The sequence below is a fragment of the Carettochelys insculpta genome, chromosome 3 (genome assembly GCF_033958435.1).
Source record: "Carettochelys insculpta isolate YL-2023 chromosome 3, ASM3395843v1, whole genome shotgun sequence".
NCBI classification, from domain to species: domain Eukaryota; kingdom Metazoa; phylum Chordata; order Testudines; family Carettochelyidae; genus Carettochelys; species Carettochelys insculpta.
Genome location: NC_134139.1, coordinates 87467765 through 87494931, shown reverse-complemented (window position 1 = coordinate 87494931; position 27167 = coordinate 87467765). Strand labels below are relative to the sequence as shown.

Below are 27167 nucleotides of genomic sequence, written 5' to 3'. Positions count from 1 at the left end.
GTTAGATAGTCAGGATGTTTGGATTTTGAGGTGCAGGAAATAGCATGCACACTCCTATTAACATACACTCACCAGAATAAATGCAGGTGCCTTGATTGTTTATGCAATGAACACATTTTCAGACTTACACCCAAATCCTAATAAATCTCTATAGAAGCACCATTGTGATAATAAACCCGCAAAAGATGCCCCAGTACTATGTCAAAAACATTGCTGTAAGCAAAACGAAAAACAAAATCTTGGGACTCACGCTCCCATAACACCATTACTCTAACTTGCAGCCACCACAGCAAAAACATTGTTTGTGTCTACACTAGCACAAATCTTCAAAATGGTCATTTTGAAGATTACTAATGAGGCGCTGAAATGCATATTCAGCGCCTAATTAGCATGCTGCCAGCCACGGCTCTTCGAAATTGCAGCGTTTCGCTCCCACGCAGCTCGTCCACCTGGGGCTCCTTTTCGAAAGGACCCCGGGAATTTTAAAATTCCCTTATTCCTATCTGTTGATGGAATCTGCTGACAGGAATAAGGGGATTTCCAAGTTCCTGGGGTCCTTTCAAAAAGGACCCCCTTCCAGACGAGCTACGCGGGAGTGAAACATGGCAATTTCGAAGAGCCATGGCTGGAGGCATGCTAATGAGGTGCTGAATATGCATTTCAGCGCCTCATTAGTAATCTTCAAAATGGCCATTTCGAAGATTTGTGCTAGTGTCGATGTAGCCCCAGTGTTCAGGCTGAAACTACATCTTTTACTAATGCTAGCAGCATAAGAGCGGCATATGATATGAATCTGTAAGTCATATAGTTAATGATCTTTTATATGTTTCAAATACACACGCACAAATAGGGTATCTAGGTCTGCAATTTCTGCTGTGCCTCTGGGTCAGAGAAAGGGCCCTGTCTAACAATCTGTCTGGGAAGAATAATGAAAAGGCAGAAAACTATCACAGCCTCCCCTCCACCAGGGGAGGGACGAAGAGACAGAATGTTCCCAAAATTGGATTGTACTGAAAAGGGGCGGGGTGAGGGCAGCTTTGATTCAGTGCATATCCTCATTCCTGCTTTTGATCATACCTGAAAGACAGAAACCCAATGGCTAACATTGCCTGCTTTATATACCTGGAGGGCTCTCTAGTGCAGGGAGAATGTAATTTATCTCTCCTGCGCAAGTAGTGTACTAGTGAGCTGAACCATCTGAATGTTTGCCACCTTTGTGGGTTTAAAGCTCCTAAGATGACTTGAACTCAGTTTTTGGTGTGCTCTAACATACAAGGCAATACAACAAACAGTAGGCCTGATTCTGAACTCCTTGATCCAGAAGGGAGTTATGCTGAAAAAAAGAGGTCAGGATTTGGCCCAAACAACAATCAAGTGGTTGGCTGCTCTTCACACTACTGAACTACTAGTCAAACCAGTGGTCTCCCATGCAGGTCCTGTTCCACTCTAAACCACAGTTCCAGCACCATTCAAATTTGCAGTGAGTTCGAGGACATTTCATGTGCATGCATCCACCTGCAAAAAAGCAAAGACAGAATTGTCTTTGGAACTTGGCAAACAATTTAATGAAGTATGTATCTTGGTTAGTTAACCTAAAGTAATTGAAAGTAATTCCTAAATACTAGATTATGCTCATCTGTAGAGTAAGTGACTGCAGAATCACTTCCTGGAGCACTCCAATACAGGTCACTGTACCCATTTAATGGATGTGACTTGTTCCTTCCAGCAAGCTGGTCTTGCTCCACACATTGGAGGAGTAAGGACTGCACCTCTGCCTGACCCTTAAAAAACCCGCAAAGTACTGAAGAGGAGAGAAGGGGTCTTCTACCCCCTTCAACTAATCTTGCAAGGACTAAGTGAAATCTGGTCCTTACAGACAGTTCCTTATTTAACTGTGAGATGATAGAGTGGATGAAAATTCAGTTTTTTTTTAACTGGAGTTTAGTATTTAACATCTGTGAGACTGCAAACAGACTATACCCAGGTGTGCAGATTTTATAAATACCAGTGAGGTGCTGGTACTTCTCTTAGAATGGCACAAGCAGTCAAAGTTGAATAGCCTTCTTAACATCTGGAACATTCTTTTAATCATGTTGGTATGTTTACGGTGGTAAGTGTTTTCCGAGATTCTCCTGTACTTTGAGTCATTTAATTCCCATGCCCCCACCTGCAACCATTATTTTTTAAGAGTAGTCAACAGTCTTTAGAGCAATGTACTTCAAATGGTAACTATGCCAAATATAAAACAAAAACTTCAGCAAACTCAGACATAAATGTACAATATAAACATATATTGAAATTAAGAGTCCTGACAAAAGATTACGATCTCTTTCTTAAGCTGGAATTGTACCAGTGCCATAACAAGGATTTGGTGAGTGAGGCACATAGTTGGTGGGGGTGGGAGAAGCAGAAAAATAATATAGAAAATTGATTATTTTATGATAGCTACTGAGCTATCTTCTCTTGTACCTCACATCACATCAGCAGCCCTTTCCGCACCAAGGACGGTCAACGGCTCCTGAGGGGCGCTGTTTCCTCAGAGGCTCAACTTTTTCAAACTGTTTTTGTAAAATAATATGCTTTGGAACAAAGATTTTGTCTGATTTCTGAAAAGATGTTTCCTTGATGAGACCCAAAGTACAGTCAATGTGGTGATGTCTTAAACATGTTTCCAATTTGCAAGATAACTATTTTAACCTTGAGTGTGAGCCATTGATTAGAGGCGATTGTATTTAAGAATTGAAGTGGGAGAAAGTTGTTCTTATCAGTTGTGTATTGTGTTAGATGGTAGCAAGACGTTCTTTTGTTAAAATGGATACTGGCAATCTTCAAAAATCAGCAGTAGATTTAAGTTTTAAATACGATAGCAATTTGAATACCTTGGAAATTTCTTCAGGGATTCAGAGTTTTAAACATTAGGCATCAGCGCTGTTGCCAAATGTTTCATCTGCACCTAGTTTGGACCTTCAGTAGTTAATTCATGAATCTCACTGAATCTTATCCAAATTTGGAATATTTCTCTGCTTGCCAGTGAATGCAGTTTCTTGTGAAAGATGTTTTAGTAAACTAAAATTAATTAAGAACTATCTTTGAACATCCATGGGTCAGGAGAGATTATGAAATGTGTCTATATTATGAATAGAACACAAGGTAGCGAATAATATTAATTTCAATGCAATTATTGATGAGTTTGTCTCATGAAAAGAGCACAAAGTACAATTATAAACAAATACCTAATAGTACCCGACATGGTGATATTTTATAATTATATGTATAGATTATATTATATTATATGTATTAAGACATATATGTTTTAATTGTTTGTGTAAATCTCATAACTAATAAATAAATATTGTGTTATTACTACTATTTTGTTATTTATGTATTTCCCTTTTCCTACAAAGTAACTACTATGAATATATAAACATGAGGGAGCCCAGTGGGAATAGCCAGACTCCTGCCTCAGAAAATAACTGCTAGCCTGACCCCTGATTAAGGAAGAGGGCCACTGGCCCTCAGGACTGAGATGGGGAAGAGGGGCCCTTGCCACAATATAAGCAAGTTCATGCTGTTCATGTTCGGGTGGTAGGTGGGTTGGTCTGTCTCTTTCCACCCTCTAATTGAGGCAGCTTTTAAAAGGCCAGCAACAGGCAGCTCATCTGCCTGGGCCAGTTCCCTGCCAGCTGCTCCTGGCTGCCCCTGCGGCAATCCACCTCTCATTAGCAAGGGAGTTGGCCCTTCTCTCCCACTTCTTGACTGCTTTCCCCTTTGCTGTGGCAGCCCCTGTTCTGACCCAGTCACAATATTTAAGTGGAAAAAAATTACTAGTATTTTTTTCAGGACAACCGACAGTTCTACAGGAAAACCATGTTCATGATCACCTGAGAGCAGAGCTATGCAAAGAATGAAAATGTTATCATGCGGAAGATTTCAGAATTCTAACTCTTACTTGCATTCCAATTCAAAATGAAATCCAAACATACTGAAATTCTCTGCAAAAGAAAATTCCAGAAAAGACATTTTGGATTGATTGAAACATCTTGTTCAAGTAAATCAAAACAATTCACTTTTTACTTTCTTATTTTGTAATACACAACCAAATAAAATCTGAAATGACAAGTCAGAGAGAAAAGTCAAAATCATAAACTTTTGTTTGGACAATGTCAAATTTGTAGGTGGTAAATTGGATTATTTCCCCCCCAAAAAGAAATTTCAGAGAAATTGATAGGATTTCTCAAAGGCTGCATCTACACTTCAGCGAACTTTCAAAAGATGATCTTCCAGAAGATCATCTTTTGAAAGCGCATGGCCACACACAAAAAAGTGGATTGAAGGATCCACTCTTTCAACAGAGGGTGTCCATAAAGCCTCTGCTCTTTCAAAAGAAAAGGCTAGGGATTGAAAAAATCCAGCACGAGGACTGCTTTTTCAAAAAAAGGGCCAATGGAGTGTCTACATTTACTTTCTTTCAAGAACAACAAAAAGTCTTGTGGCACCTTATAGACTAACAGATATTTTGAAGCATAAGCTTTCATGGGCAAAGACCCACTTCATCAGTGCATGAATGGTGGGGTGGATTTCAGAGGGGTATTTAAAGAGTGGGGTCCCAGTAAAGGGGGAGGGCCAGAGCTGACAAGGTCTATTCAGCAAGGTGGAAATGGCCCAGTATCACGAGTACTTATCAAAAGAGGAAAACACAAGTCAGATCATTCAGGGGGTTGTGAGCCATTGTCAGTGTCTATCCCCATCTGATCTTACTTGTTTTTTCCTCTGTTGATAAATACCCCTCTGAACCCACCCCCAACTCATGCATCTGACAAAGCAGGTCTTTGCCCATGAAAGCTTATGCTCCAAAATATCTGTTAGTCTATAAGAAGCCGCAAGACTTTTTGTTGTTCTCGAAGCTACAGACTAACACGGCTACCTCTCAGATACTTGATTTCTTTCAAGAGAGCTTTTGCAAGGAGGCACTCCTGCTGGTCCAGGAGCAGAAGATGGCTTCCAGAAGAAAAACCACATGCTTTTGATTTTGGATTGAAAGTGCACATTTTCTGTGTGGATCTTCCATGTGTTCTTTTGAAAAAGGGCCTGATTTTGTGAAAGAACTTGCTAATGTGGACACAAAGTGTTTTTGCTCCCAACCAAACTGCATTTTCAAATGGGAAAAAACTCTCCCATCAAAGCTTTACTGGCTAGTGCTAACTGTGAGGCTTCTATTTGCCAGGCCTGTATATCCAGTGTCTGGGAGTTTTCCTGATTTCACTGCTGTTTAAAGGTGTGTGTGTGTATAAGTACCATGGGGAGGGATAACGCTGCTTAGAGATAACGGACATAATTTAAACAATAGACTAACACAGTGTTTCTTAAACTATGTTTCCTGGAACACTGGTGTTCTGTGAACAATGTGCAGGTGTGCCATATGCATTTGACACTTTTTTATTTCACACTGATAGTATATATTTTCTGTTATTAAAACCAGATACAATGTTATTCCTTCATTGCCATGATACCTGATTAAATCACTTCATTTTGTGTTTTGCTGTATGTGTTGCTGTTTGGTTTTTTTTTTTTTTTTGAAGAAAATTTTCATAGGTGTTCCTCATAAAAATATTATAGTTTGGTGTTCTGTGGTCTCAAAAAATTTAAGAAACATTGGACTAAAGTCTTTTGGTTTTGTTTAAACAAACACAATCTGAAATCACTTGCCTAGGAGAAAATACAGAATTGTATTTATTTTTCAGTTTATTTTAGGATTTCTTATCCTGCCCATGATTGTCGAGCCAAAGCATTTTCTCGATACAATATTTTAGACTTGCAGGTTTTTTTAATGGACTCCTGGGAATCTTCTGCTCTTCCTCACTGTGAACTGCTTGGGGTCTACGTCTATGCTCTGTGAGATATTGTATATAAATGCTACAAATCATCCCAGTTACACTGGGAAAGCTTTTCTGAATAGGAGAGTCTTACAGCACATCTTGAAGATGATCTGGCTCCACATTAGACTAATCTCTGGAAGCTCATTTCATAGCAGAACCTGTGCTGTATAAATCTCATTGTCGCAGAGTAATGCAACTGTCCTGACAGATTATAGATTGAAGTGATAGAGATGGATCTTGACCTGTTCATGGCTACAAAGGTAAAGACCCAGTCCTTGAACTGACAAGCAGAGTTGGAGCAAATGGAGGGATTTGATCACAGGAATGATATGTTCAGTACAACAAGTCCTGATTCTTCTTAAGATTAGAGAGATTATTCTTTTGTTTTGTTTTGTTTTTTTTTTTACTCAAGACCAATAAATTTGCTTTGTCCAAGGATCAGTTTTGTTAGAAGTGGACACAGTTGTTTTCTGGTCTTCACCAGGCAGTAAGGAAACAGATCTAATTTGTAGGTGTTAGTTTGCATCTTTCTCAATCATGTAGAATAGAGAAATTTAACAAATTTCTTCATGCCAAAAGAGATATATTTTCCTGCAAAATAATTTGTGAAGAAACAGAATAAACTGCAGAACTCTGCTGGGATGTCACCATTTTTAAATTTAAACGATTCCATACTTTGACATGATATAACAGAATGTCCTAAACGAGGCTGTAGTGTTAAAGGATACATTAGCAGCCTTTTGATTCCATACCAAGAAAAACTGAAATCCGTGCATTATGGGAAACATTACACTGGGAACAATGGGTTGTAAGCAGTCAGCAAATATCTGTACAGGAGTTGGAACATACTGTACCTGTTATCAGAGCAGGAAGCAAGCATGGTACTTTTTTATACTTTACTCCTCAGTTCCAATATATCTAAGAATTCCCAACTTGCTACTATTGCTTGGAGATTTTGCATTCTGACACATCCCTTGACATGAGTTGGGTTAGAAACAAGGTATAGTCTTGTTCTGTTTTTAGCCATTTTGTGTAACAATTCCCTTTACAGTAATGCACAAACACAAAAGAATACAGTGAGGCCTATTCTTTGCTTGATCTTAGTGCTGTAAGCAAGACACATCCATAATCATTAGTTGAAGAGATACACATAGATGAAGTTAACAGAAAAAAGAACATGATGTAGTTTTCAGTAGATTAAAACAGATTCTGTTGCACACTTTGGCTAGAGACAGTAATGGCTTCAGCATTGTTTTCAGTATGGTCAATATTTTATGGTGTTGATTTCTATCTTTTTAATACCTATGCAATATCTATATTTTGAAGACTAATTTTTAAGATTCTAAATAATTAAAGACTCTTCTACCTCTTTTTCCTCCTGGCCCATTTACTCACAAATTGCCTCCAACTTTGATATCCTCTTACCACCCTTGAGTTTGTCCATTCCTTCCTGCCACTCTTTGCGCTTGGATAAATCTCTTGCCGTCTCCCAAGTGACCTGTGCATTTCTTCCTCAAAAGCCCTTCTTTCTACTTCCTCCCTGATCATCTCTCCACTCCTTTCCCTATCTGCAGCATTAGTTTCTTGAGGTCAGCATCTTGTCTGACTCTGATTGCAAAGCCCCATGTGAATAACTGGTGCCATTAATTAGTAGCAGCAGTAGTAATTCGTAGTCATATTGTTGCTCCTTTTTGACCCGAGCAGCTAAGCAAAGTTCAGGGCTCTGGAGATGTTCCTGCTGGAAGCAGAAATGGATGGAGTCTGGCATGTTCTTTGATGCAGTCCTGTTCATTTAAGAGTAATATATCTCTGAGTGCAGAGGTCATCAAGAGCAACAACAACAACAACAGAGTAGCTTCTTAGTTTTCAGCCTCAAGCCTCTGCAGCCAACAACAGTCAAAAGTCTCACTTCAGCTTTTTCCTGAAGGTCCTACTGTGACAACTGGCCTTTGCTTGGCTTTTCTCCTGTTTACCTCTGCCTTCTTCTCTGTTCTTGTCTGCTCTATTGCTGGGTTCTGCCTACCTTTTCCCTCCCACCCAAAACTACTAATGTCCCAATAGTTAGCAAAAAGCTAACTGCAATATTAATTTTAAAAGGGTAGTTAATGACAGCATTAGTCACTTTCCAATAAACTCACCATTTTTTTCTACTGGTACATGGCAACTAGGACATGGTTTGGTTGTTTTCATGATTGTTTCTCTGGATGCCTCTTCCCATCGCGCTTGCATGGCTGCATGCTCATCAATCTCATATCCCTGCAACGAGAGCGGCAACTGTGTGAAGCATAGTCATTGTTATTTACGAGAGTGATACAGACAGGAGGGACCGAAAGTTCAATGAAAGTGAAGTCTGCTGGAAATTCTGCTCCTGCTGCCTCACCATTTAACTCATTTTGATATAATGGAGAAAAATATTAAGATGGTGGAAAAGTGTTGTGTACAGTGGCAGGATGGTGGCCGCCCAGTCCCCATGCAGGAAGCTGTTTTCCTCTGCTTTGCAGATGGAAGATGTTCCTTTGTTTTTCAGTTTTAGATCTTACTCAGATGGATTGTATTTCTGGTTATGTGCACAAGCTAACGTAACAGAACTTAGAGAACAGTCACACAACTACTGGAGAGGATCTTGAAACTCCTGAATAATAAAAAAAGCAAACATCTCCCAAAACAGTCAAAATTGATTCATGTGTATGTCCCATTTAGGATTAATATGAAATTACCTAATCTACAGAAACAAGAAGAAGTCCTGTGGGACTTTATAGACTGACAGAGATTTTGTAGGCAAAGACCCACCTCATCCGGTTACACAGGTGCCCTACATGTGGATGCTTTAGCAATCACTGACCTAAAATGATAATACAAGGACAAAAGAAATGGTAAAACTATAGTTTTCTACTATATATTTAAGAGAGTTTGTGTTTCTGTCTGTGTTTGTCCATTGGTGAATCCATTTGTTCAAGGACTCCACTTAAGTGGTAAGAGCTAGGACAACCAAATTTGATATGAAGCACCCTCTTGACCCACTTTTGTGCTGTATTGTTAAAAAAGAGACTCCAGATATTGAACCTGGCCCTGGTTACTGCAGCCACCACCTGGTGGAAGGGTTACATTAAGTATACTGCAGAAATACTTGATTTTCTATCCTCTAGGACTATCTACTGCCAACAGATGGATGCCCCTTTTATCAGTTTCAAAACTGACTTCAGTGTAATGAGTGCACAACAGAAGAAGTGTTTTGTATTATGGGTCTTTGAAATGGTGTTAAATGCTGCCGTTTCTGAAACTCATATAGCTTTTAATTGAGAAAGAGAGAGCAAATGCATCAAATCCCTGTTCTCCTAGTACACCAAATGGTATGCCTAATTAGAACTGGATCTTCCCTGAATGTGTGGGGAAGAGCCAAAGTTGCTGCCAATTGGCATAGTTCCACTGATTTAAGAAAAGTTGTGCTGAGTTACACCAGCTGAGGATTTGACCCAGAAAGCCCAACCTGCTATGGAGCCACAGAATGGTGCTATGTGGCTAACCTGATTGGAGATGGAGCCAGTAGAGGGGGAAAAAAGTCAGACAATATTTATACTAAGTTTTAGGTTAGATGAGAGTTCATTTCTCCTTTTAAGTGTTAGCAAAAAAACCACACCCATACAAATGCTCTGTAATGATAAAAATATGTGTTGCTAAGCACTGGTTTCCACAGAACTTCCTTTCAGTTCTGCTCACAATATTAATGTACAGATGGCATTTTTCACAATTTTACAACAAGCTGAAACCAATGATGGGCTAAAGCAACTGGGAAGAAGAATTTAAAATGAAAAATGTGAATAGTAATTCAAGTTGTATAAGAAGGCTTTACGGGATGCTCCAAAAGCTACAATCATGACAGGAAGCCATTCTGGCTTTTTTTTTTTCTTTTTTTTTTTTTTTTAAAGAAAACACAATAAAATTAAAAAACCCAACCTTTCTTAAATGGAAAGTAAACACAGCTATAAAATAGATGTAACAAATGGGAGAAAGGCAAAATTGATAGCAATAAATATAAAAATCAGAAGCTAACATTTTAGAAAACTGGTAAGAGAAGCAAAAGAAAAAAATGAAGAAATCTATGGCCAGTAGTATGAAGGACAATAAGAAGAAGGTGAAATATATTAGAAACAAACAACTCCACAATTAGTGGTATTGATCCATTACTACATGACATTGGTAAAAGTCGGACATGAAACAGATGATGTGGTGTATCATGATGTAGTCATGATAACAAAACACTTCCCATTCCAATGGTACATCATGAAGATGTTAAATCAGCAGGTCCAGATAACTATCAAGAATCTCACAGTAAAGGACAGTGGAGCTTGTGAGCAATTAATGCTGATATTCAGTATCTCATGGAACACTGGGGAGGTTCTTGAAGGCTGAAAGAAAACTAATGTGCCAAAATTTAAAAAGGGTAAACAGGGTGACCTAGGTAAAAGACAGGCGTATCAGCCTGCCATCCATCCTGGTGGGGACAATATGGGATGGCTAATACAGGACTTGATAAAAGAAAAGGATTAAAGAAAGAAAAAATAATTAATACTTGTCAACACTGGTTTTTGGAGACAAATCATGCCAAACAACTTTTTGAGGAGCTTACAAGTTCGGCTGACAAAGACAATCATGTTGACTATTATATATTTACACTTAAGGCATTTGCCTTCATATCACATGGCATTTTTGTTAAATATACATAATGTCCAGGTGAAATACTGTAGCAAAAAAAGACTAATGCACTCTTTGGGTTTATGAAGAGGAGACTCTCAACAAGGAATGGCAAAGATATATTAGCTCTGTATTTGGCATTGGTGCAACCACTTTTGGGGTTCTGGTGTCCAGAATAGAAGAAGGATGTTGATAAAGTGAGCCAGGAGAATGGTTAAAGGCATATAACAAAGAAAACGTTAAGGAGTGATTTGATCACACTTTAGGGCTGTGTCTACACGTGCCCCAAACTTCGAAATGGCCATGCAAATGGCCATTTCGAAGTTTACTAATGAAGCGCTGAAATGCATATTCAGCGCTTCATTAGCATGCGGGCGGCAGCCGCGCTTCGAAATTGATGCTCCTTGCCGCCGCGCGGCGCGTCCAAACGGGGCTCCTCTTCGAAAGGACGCCGCCTACTTCGAAGTCCCCTTATTCCAATGAGCTCATGGGAATAAGGGGACTTCGAAGTAGGCGGCATCCTTTCGAAAAGGAGCCCCGTCTGGACGCGCCGCGCGGCGGCAAGGAGCGTCAATTTCGAAGCGCAGCTGCTGCCCGCATGCTAATGAAGCTCTGAATATGCATTTCAGCGCTTCATTAGTAAACTTCGAAATGGCCATTTGCATGGCCATTTCGAAGTTTGGGGCACGTGTAGACATAGCCTAGAAGTACCTACAGATGGAACAGAAATGTAAGAGGATTCTTCAATTTAGCTGGCAAAGTGATGACAGTCAGAAAAGAACTTGCTGGAATACTGTGGTCACTTTGAAGCACCGAGGACTGTAGCATACTTACTAGGGCACAGCACTTGCCTTAGTTTACAGGTGCTTCAGAGAGCCACATGCCTTGAGAGCTGGAGGAACTTCTTGAATTACTTCTACTGAAGAAACAAAACTCAAGAGCGAAAGTTCTGCACTGCTTCCAAAAAGCACCTTCTACCATCTTCAGTTAGCAGGACAAACCTACACGTACCTCCTATGACCTGGCTACAGTAGTCCATGAATGTCATCTCCAAGCTGCACTAGCGTTATTTGCTCTACCTGTAGATGGATAAGAAGTTCAGAGAGTCTCCAGTTGGTGCTCCACATGGCAGACTGTCTTCTGAGGCCAGCCACCAGAAGATTCAGAGAAGTATTCAAAAAGGAAAGGGCAAACCAAGAATATATGGAGCACTGTAATTTACCATGATAGTGTTTGCCCAACTGATGTGGAAGTGGAAAGGAAACACTAGTTATACATGGGCAACACTGAGCAGCTTTGCCATGAAATGTGAATGTCAAAATTGAGCACTACTTTACATTTAAGTTCTCTTTAATGTACTTCACAAAATCAATATAATTCTGCCTTGAACATTCTATATCTACATCATGACAGTGCCTTAGAACATCCAGGTAATTTGAAATGTTTCTATAGCCTGATTTGGAGCATTTATCTTATGAACTGCAAGCTGCAGTAAAAACTGAATGCACTAATGGAACTGTGAGCCAATATACCTTTTCTAATGATTTCTAAAATTTGCAATAAAGGTGACATATGCAGTGTTCTCCATTTTTTTTAACCCTCTTGGTACTAACATCCCGAGGAAGGGAAGAATGTAGCGAAATCCACGGTGGTTGGAGGTGAGAAAAGAGAACAGGCATAGCTCAATAAGGGGGAGGTGTGGATGAGGAAAGTGTAGACAATGGTTGTGGGAGTTTGCAATGAGGAGGAATAACATGTAAAAGTTGGAGGGTCTGGCATGCATACATTTTGAGTGAGGAAGGGCGCTCACAGTGAATGAGGAAGCAACCTGGTAAGGAGTGAGTGGGTTTGGATGTGGACAGGGTGGCCAGATCCTGTGGAGAAATAAAAATAAAAGTTTTTAAAAGTCTCTGGTATGGACGCCATGTGCAGCATATTAGGTGAGAGAGTGTTAATTGCTGAGTGGACAGAGAGAGGCTTATAGCTCTTGCCAGCTATCTAGAGTTAGTGTGATGGAATATCCCCAGGTAGACAAGTCCCTAGGACAGTGATTCTCAGCCAGGAGTCCAGGGCTCTCTGAAGGCCATCACCAGGTTTCAGGGAGGCCACCAAGAAGGGTCAGCACTAGACTCAGCAGAACCCAGGGCAGAAAGCCAAAGCCTCACCACCACATGAGGCGGAAGCTCAGGGCCCTGAGCCTCACTAAATGGGGTTGATGAGCCCCACTAAATGGGGTTGAAGCCAAAACCTCAGCAGCTTAGCTTCATAATGGCCCCTGTGGGGCATGAGGGCCTGTGCAATTGCCCTTCTTCCTACCCCCCTAAAACTACCAGTGTTTCCTGTAAAACATGCACTTGTGCAGCAGTTCAGGAGAGATTGAAATGTCGCCCAGTTGATTAGCAGAACACCCACAGCTAGAAATTATATTTTTACTGGAGGTGCACACTCCCATATGCCTCACAGAACATAAGACTGATTCCACACACAGATGGAAAGAATCTGCAGCTGGACAGAAAAGATTAGAGGGAATACTGAATGCTAGGGCTGGCTTTTACAGACAGGCAACCAGCTGTGGTGGCAAAGCTGGGGCTGTGAAATTTTTATGATATGTGGGGAAGTGGGGAGGCTCAGAAAAAAAAAAGTTGTGAACCCCTGCCTGAGAACGTTGCAATCAACAAAAGGTCAAAGAAAACTTTATGATGCAAGAAATTACAACATTAAGAGTCCAGAGTTGTAATGCTGCATGCCAAGGCTCTGAATCTGCATGTTAGGGCTGTGCAAAGCAGTTGAATTAGAGTTTGATAGCCAGATATCATTAAACACACACACGCACAAGCCAATCTAATTTGTCTCAATTTTTACATTATTCATTTGCACCTGTGGAATGAAGAGCGTCGTAGCATCTAGTGAGTGGCAAGGAAGCTGTACAGCTCAGTTTAACGTTTGCATACACAGAACCAGCCTGGAACAGAAATCTTTTTAATTGCTGACCAAAATAACACAGCAACCATTTTTTCCATATTACAATGTTAAGATTCCTTTGGTAGCTCCCATATGTTTCTCATTATATATCATGCAAAGAATTTCCACGTTTCCTTCGGCTCATCTTTATTTATATAAAATATAAGTTAATTTTACACTGACAGTTCCAGGGATAGAGTTATTTTTGCTGTTCCCTGAATCTCCCCTCTTGAATTGTGAGTACACTACATACTGAAAATACTAGACTTTACGTCCAATTTCCATTGTTTATGGTCATCTAAAGCTCTTGTTAAGCTGTCCTTTTTATGTGGATACGTTAAAATATATCAGACAGAAAAAGGAAGGCCCATTGTAAAATGTTGCGTCTGATGTTCCCCTTTACAATAGGTTGAACCTCTCTAGTCTGGCACCTTCAGGACCTAGCCAGTGTTGAATAAGAAAATTTGCCAGACCATGGAAGATCAATATTGTTCAGCACATTACCAACACGTCCACTGCTTACTGGGCTCTTAGAAGACATTGAAGGATAACTTAAAGCTAAAGCATGGAACACAGAGCCACGACTGGTGGCTGAAAACAAACTTTATGGGACTGCTGGGAACTTGTCCACATCCACGGTAAGTGGACATCCAGCTTACTGAAATCATGCTGGACCCTGGATGTTGCTGGACCCAAGAGTGCAGCACTAGAGAGGTTCAACATGTAAACCCGTCCTTCATTAGAAATCACTTCAGTGACTCACATCTTTTCTGGGCAACATCGGATGTTTTACATTTTGATTAAGCTTTCTTCCCCCAAAACATAAATGGTTTTAAATAGGACAACTTTTTTTTTTTTTTTTTTTTAAAACTTCTGATTTCCTCTGCAATACACAGTCCCAAACATTTCAACCCTTTGTTTTGGGAAGGTAATAAACTTTTCCTGAAAAAAATGATCAAAAACTCTCTGAAGTCACACACTTCCTGTTTGGGGAGGCCACCCTCCTGCTCCGCCTCTTCTGCATGAGACCCTGCCCCACTCTAGCCCTTCACACCCCCCTGCTCTCACTGGCCAACCTGCTGGCACAGCCCCAAAGTCCAGCTGGTCTGCTGGTGCCCCAAACAGCACCAAACCCTGGCCAACCTGCTGGCACCTGAAACAGTCTAGAGGAGCCTTCTACCCTGACCAGCCAGAATCCAGGATGCCCAGAACTCCACTATGGCTTGACCCCAGAACTGGAGGAGGAAACTTAGTGGAGGTTTGGGGAAGCTTGTCTTTCCCCCATCTCCATTAACCATCGACCACATCTAAAGTTGCATTTGCAATGTTTTTCAGCATAGAAATTAAGTCAGGAATTAAGCTAGCATGAAAAAGAGCCTTTCTGGAAGGTCATAATATTGTGGAATCCAACAGTATATTCATGGCTCACTTGAAGATTGAAGCAAAAAGCCCATGTGTCGCCTCCTTGCATATTAATAAATCACTATACACGTGCAATCACAACATTTTGTCATGACAGCTTCATGTATTGCAATATTTTATATTATACAAGCTGCTCTATGCCACTGCAGGTTGGATTGCATTGTGCTTGGGACTATATAAACAGCAGCTGTTACTCCAAAGAGCTAATGGCTTCTTTTTCACTGATTGACCTGGCCAATACTATACCTGACCTTTGTCTTCTCCTCTTCCTCATATTCCCCAGAACTACATATTATAGCCTCAACAATATTTTGACACGGGTATTTATTGCCATTATTACATGTGAAAAGAGACTTAAAAGCCAAATTGCCTCTGCACACTGGATATGCATTATCATGGGCCAATATATTCACCGGGGCTGCATCTACACCAGCAAGTTCTTTCCAAAAGAAAGGGGCTCTTTCGAAAGAGCCCATGGAGCATCTATACACAAAAAGCATTCTTTCAAAAGTGAATCGAAAAAACGTGGTGCTCCTTTTGAAAGTACTCTTCCTTTCCTGTTTCAGGAAGAGCGCCCCCTTTTGAAAGCTTCGTTCGAAAGAAAAGTGTGTAGACGTCTGCAGGGCCCTTCTCTTGAAAGAACAGTCTTCATTTTTGATCCCTGGCCTCTTTTTTCGAAAGAGCAGGGGCTGTGTGGACACTCTCTTTCAAAAAAGCACTCTTTTGAACCACTTTTTGGTGTGTGGATGCACTCTTTTGAAAGAAGCTCTTCTGGAAGATCTCTTCCGAAAGAGTTTCTTTCAAAAGATCCCTGTCGTGAAGAAGTAGCCCACGTGTTTTTGCAGAAAAAAGCACTACTACAAGATGAGCACTGAAGGGACAATATATAGCCGAGTGTAAGCAACAAAGTAATGTGGAACTCTATTAGGAATAATATTTTCATATTGGTTACCTTGACAATCATTAATACAGTAACAAACTAAAATATTAACATTCACAGGGAACCAACTTCTAAGAAGGTGCTTCGATTTATATCACTTTCTATTTTACTCCTCTCCCTCTGTGTAAAGGGAACCTCCTAAATTGAAATCTAGATCCCCTAGAATTTTTTTCTTATTTCTCCAGCCTCATAGTGACATCACCCTTTTTTGGCATCAAAGTTAGCACATGCTTATGGATGGCAGTGACATACAATTATTGCAAATTATCTCCAACACAAAGATCTTGCATGCCTGTTGGATTCAACAGCTAGAACAGATTAAACAGATGCTGTTCACTGGATATGAAGGGCAGTCTGGTGAGTACTATCTGTGAATTTCATGACACCTACTGGTGACTTTTAAAAATTCTAAGAAACCAAGCCGTGCAGGCTAGTTTGCAGCTCAGTGAACATCATTGTACAGCCTTTCCAGGAAATGATTTACAAAACATTTCAGAAGAATGCCTGATGACAGACACTCACTTCCTTGGTAACCATCATTCATGTCGAGTAAGACAACAAAATGTTTTGCTCTCACTTTCTTTGAGTTATAAAGAGCAGACCTTTAGCTCAAATATTTTATGTTCCCTAAAATAGTGGGTATTTGTGATCCCCTTTAATATTAAACATCTGTTCAATTTTGACTTTGCTTCTTAATTTAATCACTGAACTTACAGTAAATTTAGAGAAGCATTTGGTACACACAGCATAATGTATGGATTGACAAGGAGGGCCAAATGGCTCAAATGACTCAGGGGAAACTCAATACACATAAGCCAGTCAGTGGACACTTCAATGGAGTGGGCCATTCTGTTAATGACCTGAGAGTGTGGGTCCTCGAACACAGAGAATTTAACAACAGATTAGAGCGAGAGATTTGTGAGTTAGAGTACATGTTTAAATTCAACACATTAACATGTGGTATGAACAGAGACATCAACTTCCTCATGCATAACAAGGATTGCTTCCTTTCCTTTGATGCTCATAATTATCTCAGACAGGACAATTAACATCCCCTCCCCCCGGCCTCTCTCCCCCTTCCTTCAATCCTATTTGATTTGTCAGTTTTTACTGCAATTTTGTTTTTTGGTCCTCTGTACTTATAAATGTCAGTCTGTATTAGAAATGAAATTGATCTGGTGAAGTGGGTCTATCCCATGAAAGCTCATCACCGAATAAAACATTTTGTTAGTCTTTAAAGTGCTATATTTCTGCTGCTTTGTTTTGTCAGAGGTAAATTAAATTTAAAAAATTCTTACAGGCACTATCCTATTGCAACCCGGGTCTTGTCAGCTCTTGAAACAGGTACCGGATGACTTTTGCAGCAGCTCAGCTAGCTCTTGCGGGGGCTGCACACCAGGGTGCATCCGCCTTACTTTCACCTCTACTAATAACAAAACATGGGGCTTTTCACTCGAGGTCCAGATGTATCTCTCCCATGTTGACGGTACTTGAACATCGTTAACATATGACAGTTGATGGGTAACCCAACTGAAATGAGTTCACAATTTAATTTCATTCCAGGTTATAGTGGACATATATTAAAGTCACACACACACAAAAAAAAATCACAGTGGTTTCTAACTGATCTCTCAACAGACCACAGTCAGAGGAGACAGAACTATCATCTTGCACCAGAAATGGGGTCAGGTCACACTATATTGGGGTACAAGGAAATGCTAAAAACGACATGATCTGCCCCCACTCATTTTGCTTTCATCCTTTGCCTATCTCCAGTCAAGTATTTCATACCTAGTACACGTGAGTGTTGTATTGCACAGTAGCCTGGGATGGAAAAGAAAAAAACCCCAATCTTAACACTCACACTGTATTGCTTTACTTTTCTTTAATTCCTTTGTTTTACCATGATCCAGATAGCCTGAAGATAATGTGAATGATGACATACATATGTTCCCCCCCCCCCCCCCCCCCGTGGGGTACAATAGCCTGCACTTCACTTCCTGTATGGCATACTGCAAAAAGACAAAGAAGCCATTTTCTCAGTAGTATACCACCACCTTGTGGAAAAAATATAATACTGCTGGTTCTCGTCCTGTTCCTCAATTCTCAAGAGAAAACAAGCAATGGGAACATACTGTGATCGAAGCTGGGTTTACACTCGCCACAGAAGATCGAACACTTAAGTTCAATCTTACCAGGTGCCCTTTCATGCATCCAGAGTCAATGTCGACCCCAGAACTCCTTGTGAGCCAGCAAGGATTAGGAATGCCAATGGGAGGAGCGCTCCCATCAGCATTCTGCTGTAAGGACAGGGATGAATATTGACAGCTACTAAACTGATTTTTGGTACGCAATTGGTGTACCTAAAGTTGTGTAGCAGCCATTGATATTCAAGGTAAGTGTAGACCCAGCCTGAGGTTTTACGAGATTCAAGGCAGACAAATTCCAAATAGGTGTATTTGTGTGGCCTGCGTGCTAGAGCAAGAGACTGAGCCCAGCTTTACTAAGACGGGGCGGTACACAGGCCTCATGCTGGTAGCATCTCTCCTGTCCATACTGGATAGTGCTGTGCTGACTTTTGAAAGTTCCCTCACAACAAATGTTCAGTAAAGACTCAGATGCAGAGGGGACAGAAAGTGGGTTGTGGAATACATGTCTACATGACATCTTGAAGATCAATAGTTACAGCAAGTGACCATTTCTTCTTCTTCTTCAAGTAAATGCAGACATGTCTAAGCAGGTGACTAAGAAGTAGCATCCTCATCTGAAGGTGGAGGTCAGAGTCTACCTGAGTAAGGATTACAATACTGCTCTTCTGATATTAGTGTCCAGTCTAGAAGAAGCAGTTGTCATTCAATTGTCTTTAAATGTACGTACAGACAGCTATGTGGCTTCCCTATACACATCCACTATGGAAATGGCTTTGAGGAATATCAGCAACAGAAGTGGGAAAAGTACCCCAAAAGCTACTTGAGTAAAAGTGCTGCTGCTTGGGGGGCGGGAGAGGGATGTACACATGTATAAGTCATTGGTGTCCGTCTGGAAAACTACTTGAGTAAAAGCAAACATGCACACATTACATCTAGATTGCACTCAAGTGCCCAGAAATGAAAGCAGCGGCACTTTTACTCAAGTAACTTTGTGGGTACTTTTTGTACCTCCATTCTCTATCTGCTGAAGAGGCACATAGCCAAAGCTACCTCATATGCAGTTTGATACAAGAGATTATCCATCTAGTGATGACCTGTGCAGAGACTGCTTGACGCTTCATGCAGACCACATATGATGCAAACTGGTGAGGAGAAGCACAAAACTGTTCTGTCCTATTCAGATAACAGGCCAGACAGCTAACACTTAGCTATGTCTAGATTGAAGAGATCTGTTGACAAAAGATATGCAAATTGGGCAACGGGAGAGGCTGTCCCATCTACGCAGGGCCAAATATCAGGAAAAGCCCCGCTGCTGACATATCGCTTCTTCCTCGTGGAACGAGGATGACTGGGATTGGCAGAAGGCTCCTGGAGTGGCAGACTTGTGTTGGGAGACCTCTGGGCTGCGATCTAGACATTGCCTCAGTGTCTGGAACCATTTCTCTCTGGGGAGCAATGCAGGTTGGGGAAAATAAGCCATCTGGTGCAAATGAAACTGAGATGACCTTGAATACACACTTTGGGTGGGGTGGGGGAAGCATAAGCTTTTCCATGAGGAACTGCCTACAAGGAGGTCCAGCCAGGGAGGGTCTGCAACTCAAACAGCCTCCTGGCAGAGGCCATGGCAACTAAAAATGCAGCTTTCTGCATCAGAAGGGGTAGTGGACATTAAGCAAGGGCATTAAACAGAAGCACCATTAGAGAGGCTAAACCTACGTTCAGTTCCCCAAAGGTGACCAGCTCTTCAACTGGAGTATGTAGGCTAGGAAATCCTTTCAGAAAGCTCCTCACCACGACATTGATGAAAACCAGTTTCCTTTGGATAAGTGGATGAAAGGCTGATATTGCTGCCAAATGCACTCTCAGAGAGCTGAGAGCTAGGCCTGTTTACCGAAGGTGCAGCACATATTCCAAATTGTCCGAAATAGAAGCCTCTTCTGTTTCAGTCCCAAGGGCTAAGGACACAAGGAAAATCTCTTCTACTTTGCCATCTAGGCTGCACTGGTTGAAGGACTCCTATTGTTAAGTAGGACTCATTGGACAGCCTCCAAGCAATGTTTTCCTTTCTTGTTCAGACATGCAGTTGCCATGCTGTAAGCTGCAGAGAGCTGGTGACTGGATGCATGGTGCAGCCACAGTCATGTGAGGATGTTGGGAAGGAGAAAAAATGGCATGGGAGCCTGACCCAATAGAGTGAAGAGGTCCAAGATCCAGTTCTGCCTACATCACAGTAGGGCAATCAGGAGTCTGGTTTAATTTTCTTAGAGCTTGGCAATGACTTGGAAATGGACTGGGATCATAGAATCATAGAATTCTATCACTGGAAGGGATCTCAGGAGGTCACCTAGTCCAGCCCCCTGCCTAAAGCAGGATCAACACCATCTAAATCTTTCCCAGCTGTGACTATGTCAAGCCACGACTTAAAAACCTCAAGGGATGGAGATTCCACCACCTCTCTTAGTAACGCATTCCAGCCCTTCACTACCCTCCTGGTAAAACAGTTTTTCCTAACATCCAACCTACACCTCTCCTTCTGTAACTTCAGACCATTGCTCCTTGTTCAGTAATGTGTCTCCTTTGAGAACAGTCTCTCTCCATCCTCTTTAGAGCCCCCTTTCAGAAATATGAAGATTGGTATCAAATTGCCCCTCAGTATTCTCTTCTGAGAACTAAATAAGCCCAAATCTCTCAGCTTCTTCTCATAGGTCATATCCTCCAGACCCCTAATCATTTTCATTGCCCCCCATTGAACCCTCTCCAATGCATCTACCTCCTACTGGGGGTGAGGGGGTGCAGAACTTGATGCAATACTCCAGATGAGGCCTCACCAGAGCTGAGTAGAGGGGAATAATAACTTCTCTAGATCTGCTGGAAATGCTTCTCCTAATGCACCCCAACATATGTTTAGCCTTCTTGGGTACAAAGGTACACCGTTGACTCATATCCAGCCTCTCATCCCCTGCAATCCCCAGGTCCTTTTCTGCTGCACTGCTACTTAGCCAGTCGGTCCCCAGCCTGTACCAGTGCTTGGGATTCTTCTGTCCGAAGTGCAGGACTCTGCACTTCTCCTTGCTGAACCTCATCAAGTTTCTTTTGGCCCAATCCTCCAATTTGTCTAGGACACTCTGGACCCTATCCCTACCCTCCAACGTATCTACCTGACCCTCTAGCTTAGTGTCATCTGTAAATCTGCTGAGGGTGCAATCAATCCCCTCATCCAGGTCATTAATAAAGATGTTGAACAGTACTGGCCCTAGAACTGATCCTTGGGGCACTCCACTTGAAACCGACCGCCAACCAGACACTGAGCTATCGACCACTATCTGTTGGGCCCATCTGTCAAGCCAGTTTTCTGTCCATCCTACACTTCATTTATCCACTCCATACGTCCTTAACTTATGGGCAAGAATATTGTGGGAGACTGTATCAGAAGCTTTGCTAAAGTCAAGGTATATCACATCCATTGACTTCCCCATGTCCTCAGAACCAGTTATCTCATCATAGAAACTAATCAGACTAATCAGAAACTAAATCAAACTAATCAGGCATGACTTGCCCTTGGTGAATCCATGCTGACTACTCTCAATCACTTTCCCCTCTTCCAATGGATATGAAGGAATTCATACAATACAGTGACCATTGGCTGCAATGGAAAGTGCTGGAGAGGAAACAAAGTTGAGACCCTCCTGAGAGAAGAACAGGCAACATTTTCTATTTTTACTTACCACAAAGAGGTCAACCATGGGGCTGTTCCATGTAGTGAACACCATCGGAAAGACCTCTTACTTCAGGGATACTCTTGGCATGGGGAGAAAATTCTACTGAGGTGATCTCTGAGACCCTAGTTAGCAGACAAATATGAGGGCAATGTCCTATTCAGTGCAAGACTACAACATGGTGATCACATCCAAATAGTGATCTGGAGTGAGTTCCCCCTTGTTTGTTCACATAATACATTGTGATCATATTGTCTGAGAGTATGTGAACCACTGAATGCCTGATAAAGTCCCAGGAGGCACGATGCAGTGAGACCTGTCTGAAGTTCATCATGGTGTTGTGGCATGAGAACTTCTCTTCCAGTTACAGACCCTACATCCTCAACGAGTCCAGATGTACAATCTAAACCCAAAGAGAGACAGCAGAAACAACTGATCCGGTAAGAGAGGATTGTGTAAAATGGATCCCTTATTGCACATTGTGTGATGACTTTCACTAGCTCAAGGACACCAGGACTAAAGGAGGAAACACTCCCAAATTAACTGTCATAATGTAGTAAGAAAAGCCAAAAAAGAGTTTGAGGAACAGCTAGCCAAAAATTCAAAAAACAATAGTAAAATGTTTTTTAAATACATTAGAAGCAGGAAGCCTGCTAAAAAAGCAGTGGGGCCCTTGGATGATAAAGATATAAAAGGAGCGATCAAGGAAGACAGTGCCATTGCGGAGCGATTAAATGATTTCTTTGCTTCAGTCTTCACGGCTGAAGATGTTACAGAGGTTCCTAAATCTGAGCCAGCCTTTTTAGGCGACAAATCTGAGGAACTCACTCAGATTGAAGTGACATTAGAGGAGGTTTTGGAATTAATTGATAAGCTGAATAGTAACAAGTCTCCAGGACCAGATGGCATTCACCCAAGTGTTCTGAAAGAACTCAAATGTGAAATTGCGGAGTTATTAACAGTGGTTTGTAACCTATCCTTTAAATCCACTTTGGTACCAAATGACTGGAAGACGGCCAATATAACACCAATATTTAAAAAAGGCTCTAGAGGAGATCCTGGCAATTATAGACCGATAAGTTTAACATCAGTACCAGGTAAATTAGTAGAAACACTAGTAAAGAGTAAAATTGCAAGGCACATAGAAGAGCACGAATTGTTGGGCAAAAGTCAGCATGGTTTCTGCAGAGGGAAGTCATGTCTGTCAAATCTATTAGAATTCTTTGAAGGGGTTAATAAACATGCGGACAAGGGGCACCCAGTGGACATAATATACCTAGATTTCCAGAAAGCCTTTGACACGGTCCCACACCAAAGGCTTTTATGTAAATTAGGTGGTCATGGGATAGGAGGAAAGGTCCTTTCATGGATCGGGAATTGGTTAAAAGACAGAAAACAAAGGGTTGGAATAAATGGTAAATTTTCACAATGGAGGGGGGTAACTAGTGGTGTTCCCCAGGGCTCAGTCCTGGGACCGATCCTGTTCAACTTGTTCATCAATGATCTAGAAAATGAGGTAAGCAGTGAGGTGGCAAAGTTTGCAGATGACACCAAGTTGTTCAGGACAGTCAAAAGCAAAAGGGATTGTGAAGAACTACAAAAAGATCTCAGCAAACTGAGTGATTGGGCAGCAAAGTGGCAAATGAAATTTAATGTGGGTAAGTGTAAGGTAATGCATGTTGGAAAAAATAACCCAAATTACACGTACTACATGATGGGGTCAAATTTAGCTACGACAGATCAGGAAAGGGATCTTGGAGTTATAGTGGATAGTTCTCTGAAGACATCCACGCAGTGTGCAGCGGCAGTTAGTAAGGCAAATAGGATGTTAGGAATTATTAAAAAAGGGATCGATAATAAGACAAAAGATATCATACTTCCCCTATATAAAACTATGGTACGCCCACATCTCGAGTACTGCGTGCAGATGTGGTCTCCTCACCTCAAAAAAGATATATTGGCATTAGAAAAGGTTCAGAAAAGGGCGACTAAGATGATTAGGGGCTTGGAAAGGGTCCCATATGGGGAGAGGCTAGAGAGACTGGGACTTTTCAGTTTGGAAAAGAGGCGATTGAGGGGCGATATGACAGAGGTATATAAAATCATGAATGGTGTGGAGAAAGTGAATATAGAAAAATTATTTACCTTTTCCCATAATACAAGAACTAGGGGACACCAAATGAAATTGATGGGTAGTAGGTTCAAAACTAATAAAAGGAAATTTTTCTTCACACAGCGCACAGTCAACCTGTGGAACTCCTTGCCCGAGGAGGCTGTGAAGGCCAGGACTCTATTAGGGTTTAAAAAAGAGCTTGATAAATTTTTGCAGGTCAGGTCCATAAATGGCTATTAGCCAGGGATAAAGTATGGTGCCCTAGCCTTCATAACAAGGGCAGGAGATGGATGGCAGGAGATAAATCACTTGTCTTCTGTTCTCCTCTCTGGGGCACCTGGCATTGGCCACCGTCGGCAGATGGGATGCTGGGCTTGATGGACCTTTGGTCTGACCCAGTATGGCCATTCTTATGTTCTTATGTTCTTATGTTAAGGTATACCAACCTGTCCAGAGAAGGCAGGGCAGGGAAATAACCATGATGGCCGTGTCTACACTAGCCCCAAACTTCGAAATGGCCACACAAATGGCCATTTCGAAGTTTACTAATGAAGCGCTTCATTAGCATGCGGGAGGCTGCGGCGCCCTTATTGCACATTGTGTGATGACTTCCACTAGCTCAAGGACACCAGGACTAAAGGAGGAAGGTATACCAACCTGTCCAGAGAAGGCAGGGCAGGGAAATAACCATGATGGCCGTGTCTACACTAGCCCCAAACTTCAAAATGGCCACACAAATGGCCATTTCAAAGTTTACTAATGAAGCGCTTCATTAGCATGCGGGCGGCCGCGGCACTTCAAAATTGATGCGGCTCGCCACCATGCGACTTATCCAGATGGGGCTCCTTTTCGAAAGGACCCCGCCTATTTTGAAGTCCCCTTATTCCCATCTGCTCATGGGACTCATCTGCATTTCAGCGCTTCATTAGTAAACTTCGAAATGGCCATTTGCGTGGCCATTTCAAAGTTTGGGGCTAGTGTAGACGTAGCCAATGAGTCACATCTGAAGAAGAATAAAGAACAATGTGGTGAATTGGGTGCGAGCAGGCTGCCATGGAGGGTGTGATTCAAAACTGAGGCACAACTGTCAAATTACTTGGAATCAGTTAGTTGACAGGAACATCTTAGACTTTGTGGAACCTAACAGGCCCCCAGTGAGATCTATTTGGTGAATGGGGGCAAAGGTTGACCTCACTGTTTATGAGGAGGCCCAAATGGCTCAATAAGTGTAGCTTGGTGTCAACTGATTGAGCATCTCCTCTCTGAATCTGACTTTCAGCTACCAGTCATCGAGAAAGGGGAGATACGGATTTCCTTCCGTCTGAGTTACACCATGACTACTGCCATGCATTTGGTGAAGACCCAGGGGAGACAAAAGAAGTCACGGGAGACAATGGTATATTGAAAGTGGTGATCTCCAACTATGAAACGAAAATACATCCTCAATTCTGGCTCAGGCCTCATGGCTTGTTGAAGCAGGTGCTGCTCAGGGCAAAGTTCCTGCACCATCTGAGTCTTCTTGAACAATCTATAGATCTGACATCACTCCTAAAGGTAGGCTTCCCCTATACAGAGCAAGCAGTGGAAGAAGTAATATTAGGAATCACCACACCACACAAAGGGTGGGCTTGAAAATCAGTAACAGCATCCTTGGAGAGCACTACCACTAGTGCGATATTGAAGGTTATAGCTTTTAACTAACATCACAAACTATTAACAACGTACAATAAAAATTAGGCTAAACAACAGCTACATAGAGCTCTGACTCCACCACTCAGGTGAGGAGAAGGAACTGAGAGGTGTTGGCGCACCACTGCCTCATATAGCTGGGGATGGGGCTTCTGGCAGCCTCTCTGGGTACTGTTCTGGCTCCAATACATGGGGCATGCACACACCTACTTTGAATACACATCTGCATCTACTTGAAGGAGAACAGAGAGTTGACTGAAGTAAAATAAATAAATTCAGAGTCAAGTCTAAATGAATTACCATAGCCTAAGGCTTTGTTTCTGTGGGACACTGACTTACACAGCTCTTGCAAAATAAACTCTTTCAGACTACCTCTCCTTATGAATGCTATTCTGATGTAAAAGTGACATTATTTTGGTATAATTACTCAGCTCACAAACTAGAGTAAATATTTCAGAATAAAGTAAGTTTATTGTGGAACAGACTATCTACCTAAGTTACTTGGGAAGAGTTACTTGGAAGTAGCTAAATTATATCAGAATAGCTATTCTGGAGGATTTATATTGGAATAGATTCACAGATTACGAAGTCAAAAGCACTGTTGTAATCATCTAGTCTGACCTCTGTATATCACCGGCTATAAAATTTCCCTGAATTAATTCTGCTTTGAATTAGAGCATATCTTTTTGGGGAAAAAAAAGCTGTTTAAAATTTTCCAGTGACAGAGAATCCCAACCAACCTTGACAAATTGTTTCAATAGTTAATTATCCTCATTGATAAATATATGTGCCGCCTTTGACTTCCTCTAGATCACTGTTTCTTAAACTTTTTGAGACCACGGAACACCAAACAAATATTTTTATGTGGAACACTTACAAAAATTTTCTTCAAAATATTGTTGTCAGACCATAAAAAACAAAAACAAAAGCACACCACCACACACAAAAAACACCCCGCCCCCAAAAAACCAAAACAGCAACATACGCAACAAAAACGAAATGAAGTAATTTAAGCAGGTACCATGGTAATGAAGAAGTAATGCCATATCTGGTTTTAATAACATATAATTTGATAATATACCTGCACCACACACAATTGCCAGTTTCTACACCGCTATGGTGTACCTGCAAGTTGTTCAGGCAACGCCAGTGTTCTGCGGAACATAGTTTAAGAAACACTGCACTAGATTCAATTTCCAGACATTATATCTTGTCCTTCTTTTGTCTGTGAGAGTAAAGAATCCTCTATTATCAAATTTCTGTTCCCCATGTAGGGGTTTACAGTATGTGATCGAGTCACCTCAAGTTTCTTTTTATTATCACTATAAAGTATGTTGTTTATCATTACAAGGCCTTTTTCCAACCTTTGCTCATTCTCACGGCTCATCTCTGAACCATTCCCTCTCAATTTATGAACAACCTTTTTATATTCTGGTCACCAGAACTTGCCACAAAATTCCAGCAGTAACTGTTGAAGTGCCAAAACAGAGGTAATGTAACTTCCCTGTTCTACTGGAGGTGCCCTTGTTTATAAATGCAAAGATAACATTAGCCCTTTTGGCCACTGTGTTGCACTGGGAGCTCATGTGCAACTGATAATCCACCTTG

General features: G+C 41.4%; 1 protein-coding gene across 2 annotated transcripts in view; it reads right to left on the bottom strand.

Moving 5' to 3' along the window:
- Nucleotides 1-659: 659 nt before the first annotated feature.
- The window catches only part of PRKN (parkin RBR E3 ubiquitin protein ligase), a 1267469-nt gene continuing 1240961 nt past the window's right edge, over nt 660-27167 (bottom strand). For both annotated transcript variants that reach the window (XM_074988686.1, XM_074988685.1), the window contains 2 exons: nt 8015-8132; nt 660-1515 (listed from right to left, as the gene is read on the bottom strand). In XM_074988686.1, the coding sequence (XP_074844787.1) occupies nt 1406-1515; nt 8015-8132 (228 nt within the window). In that variant the 3' untranslated portion in view covers nt 660-1405. The remainder of the gene's footprint in view (nt 1516-8014; nt 8133-27167) is intronic.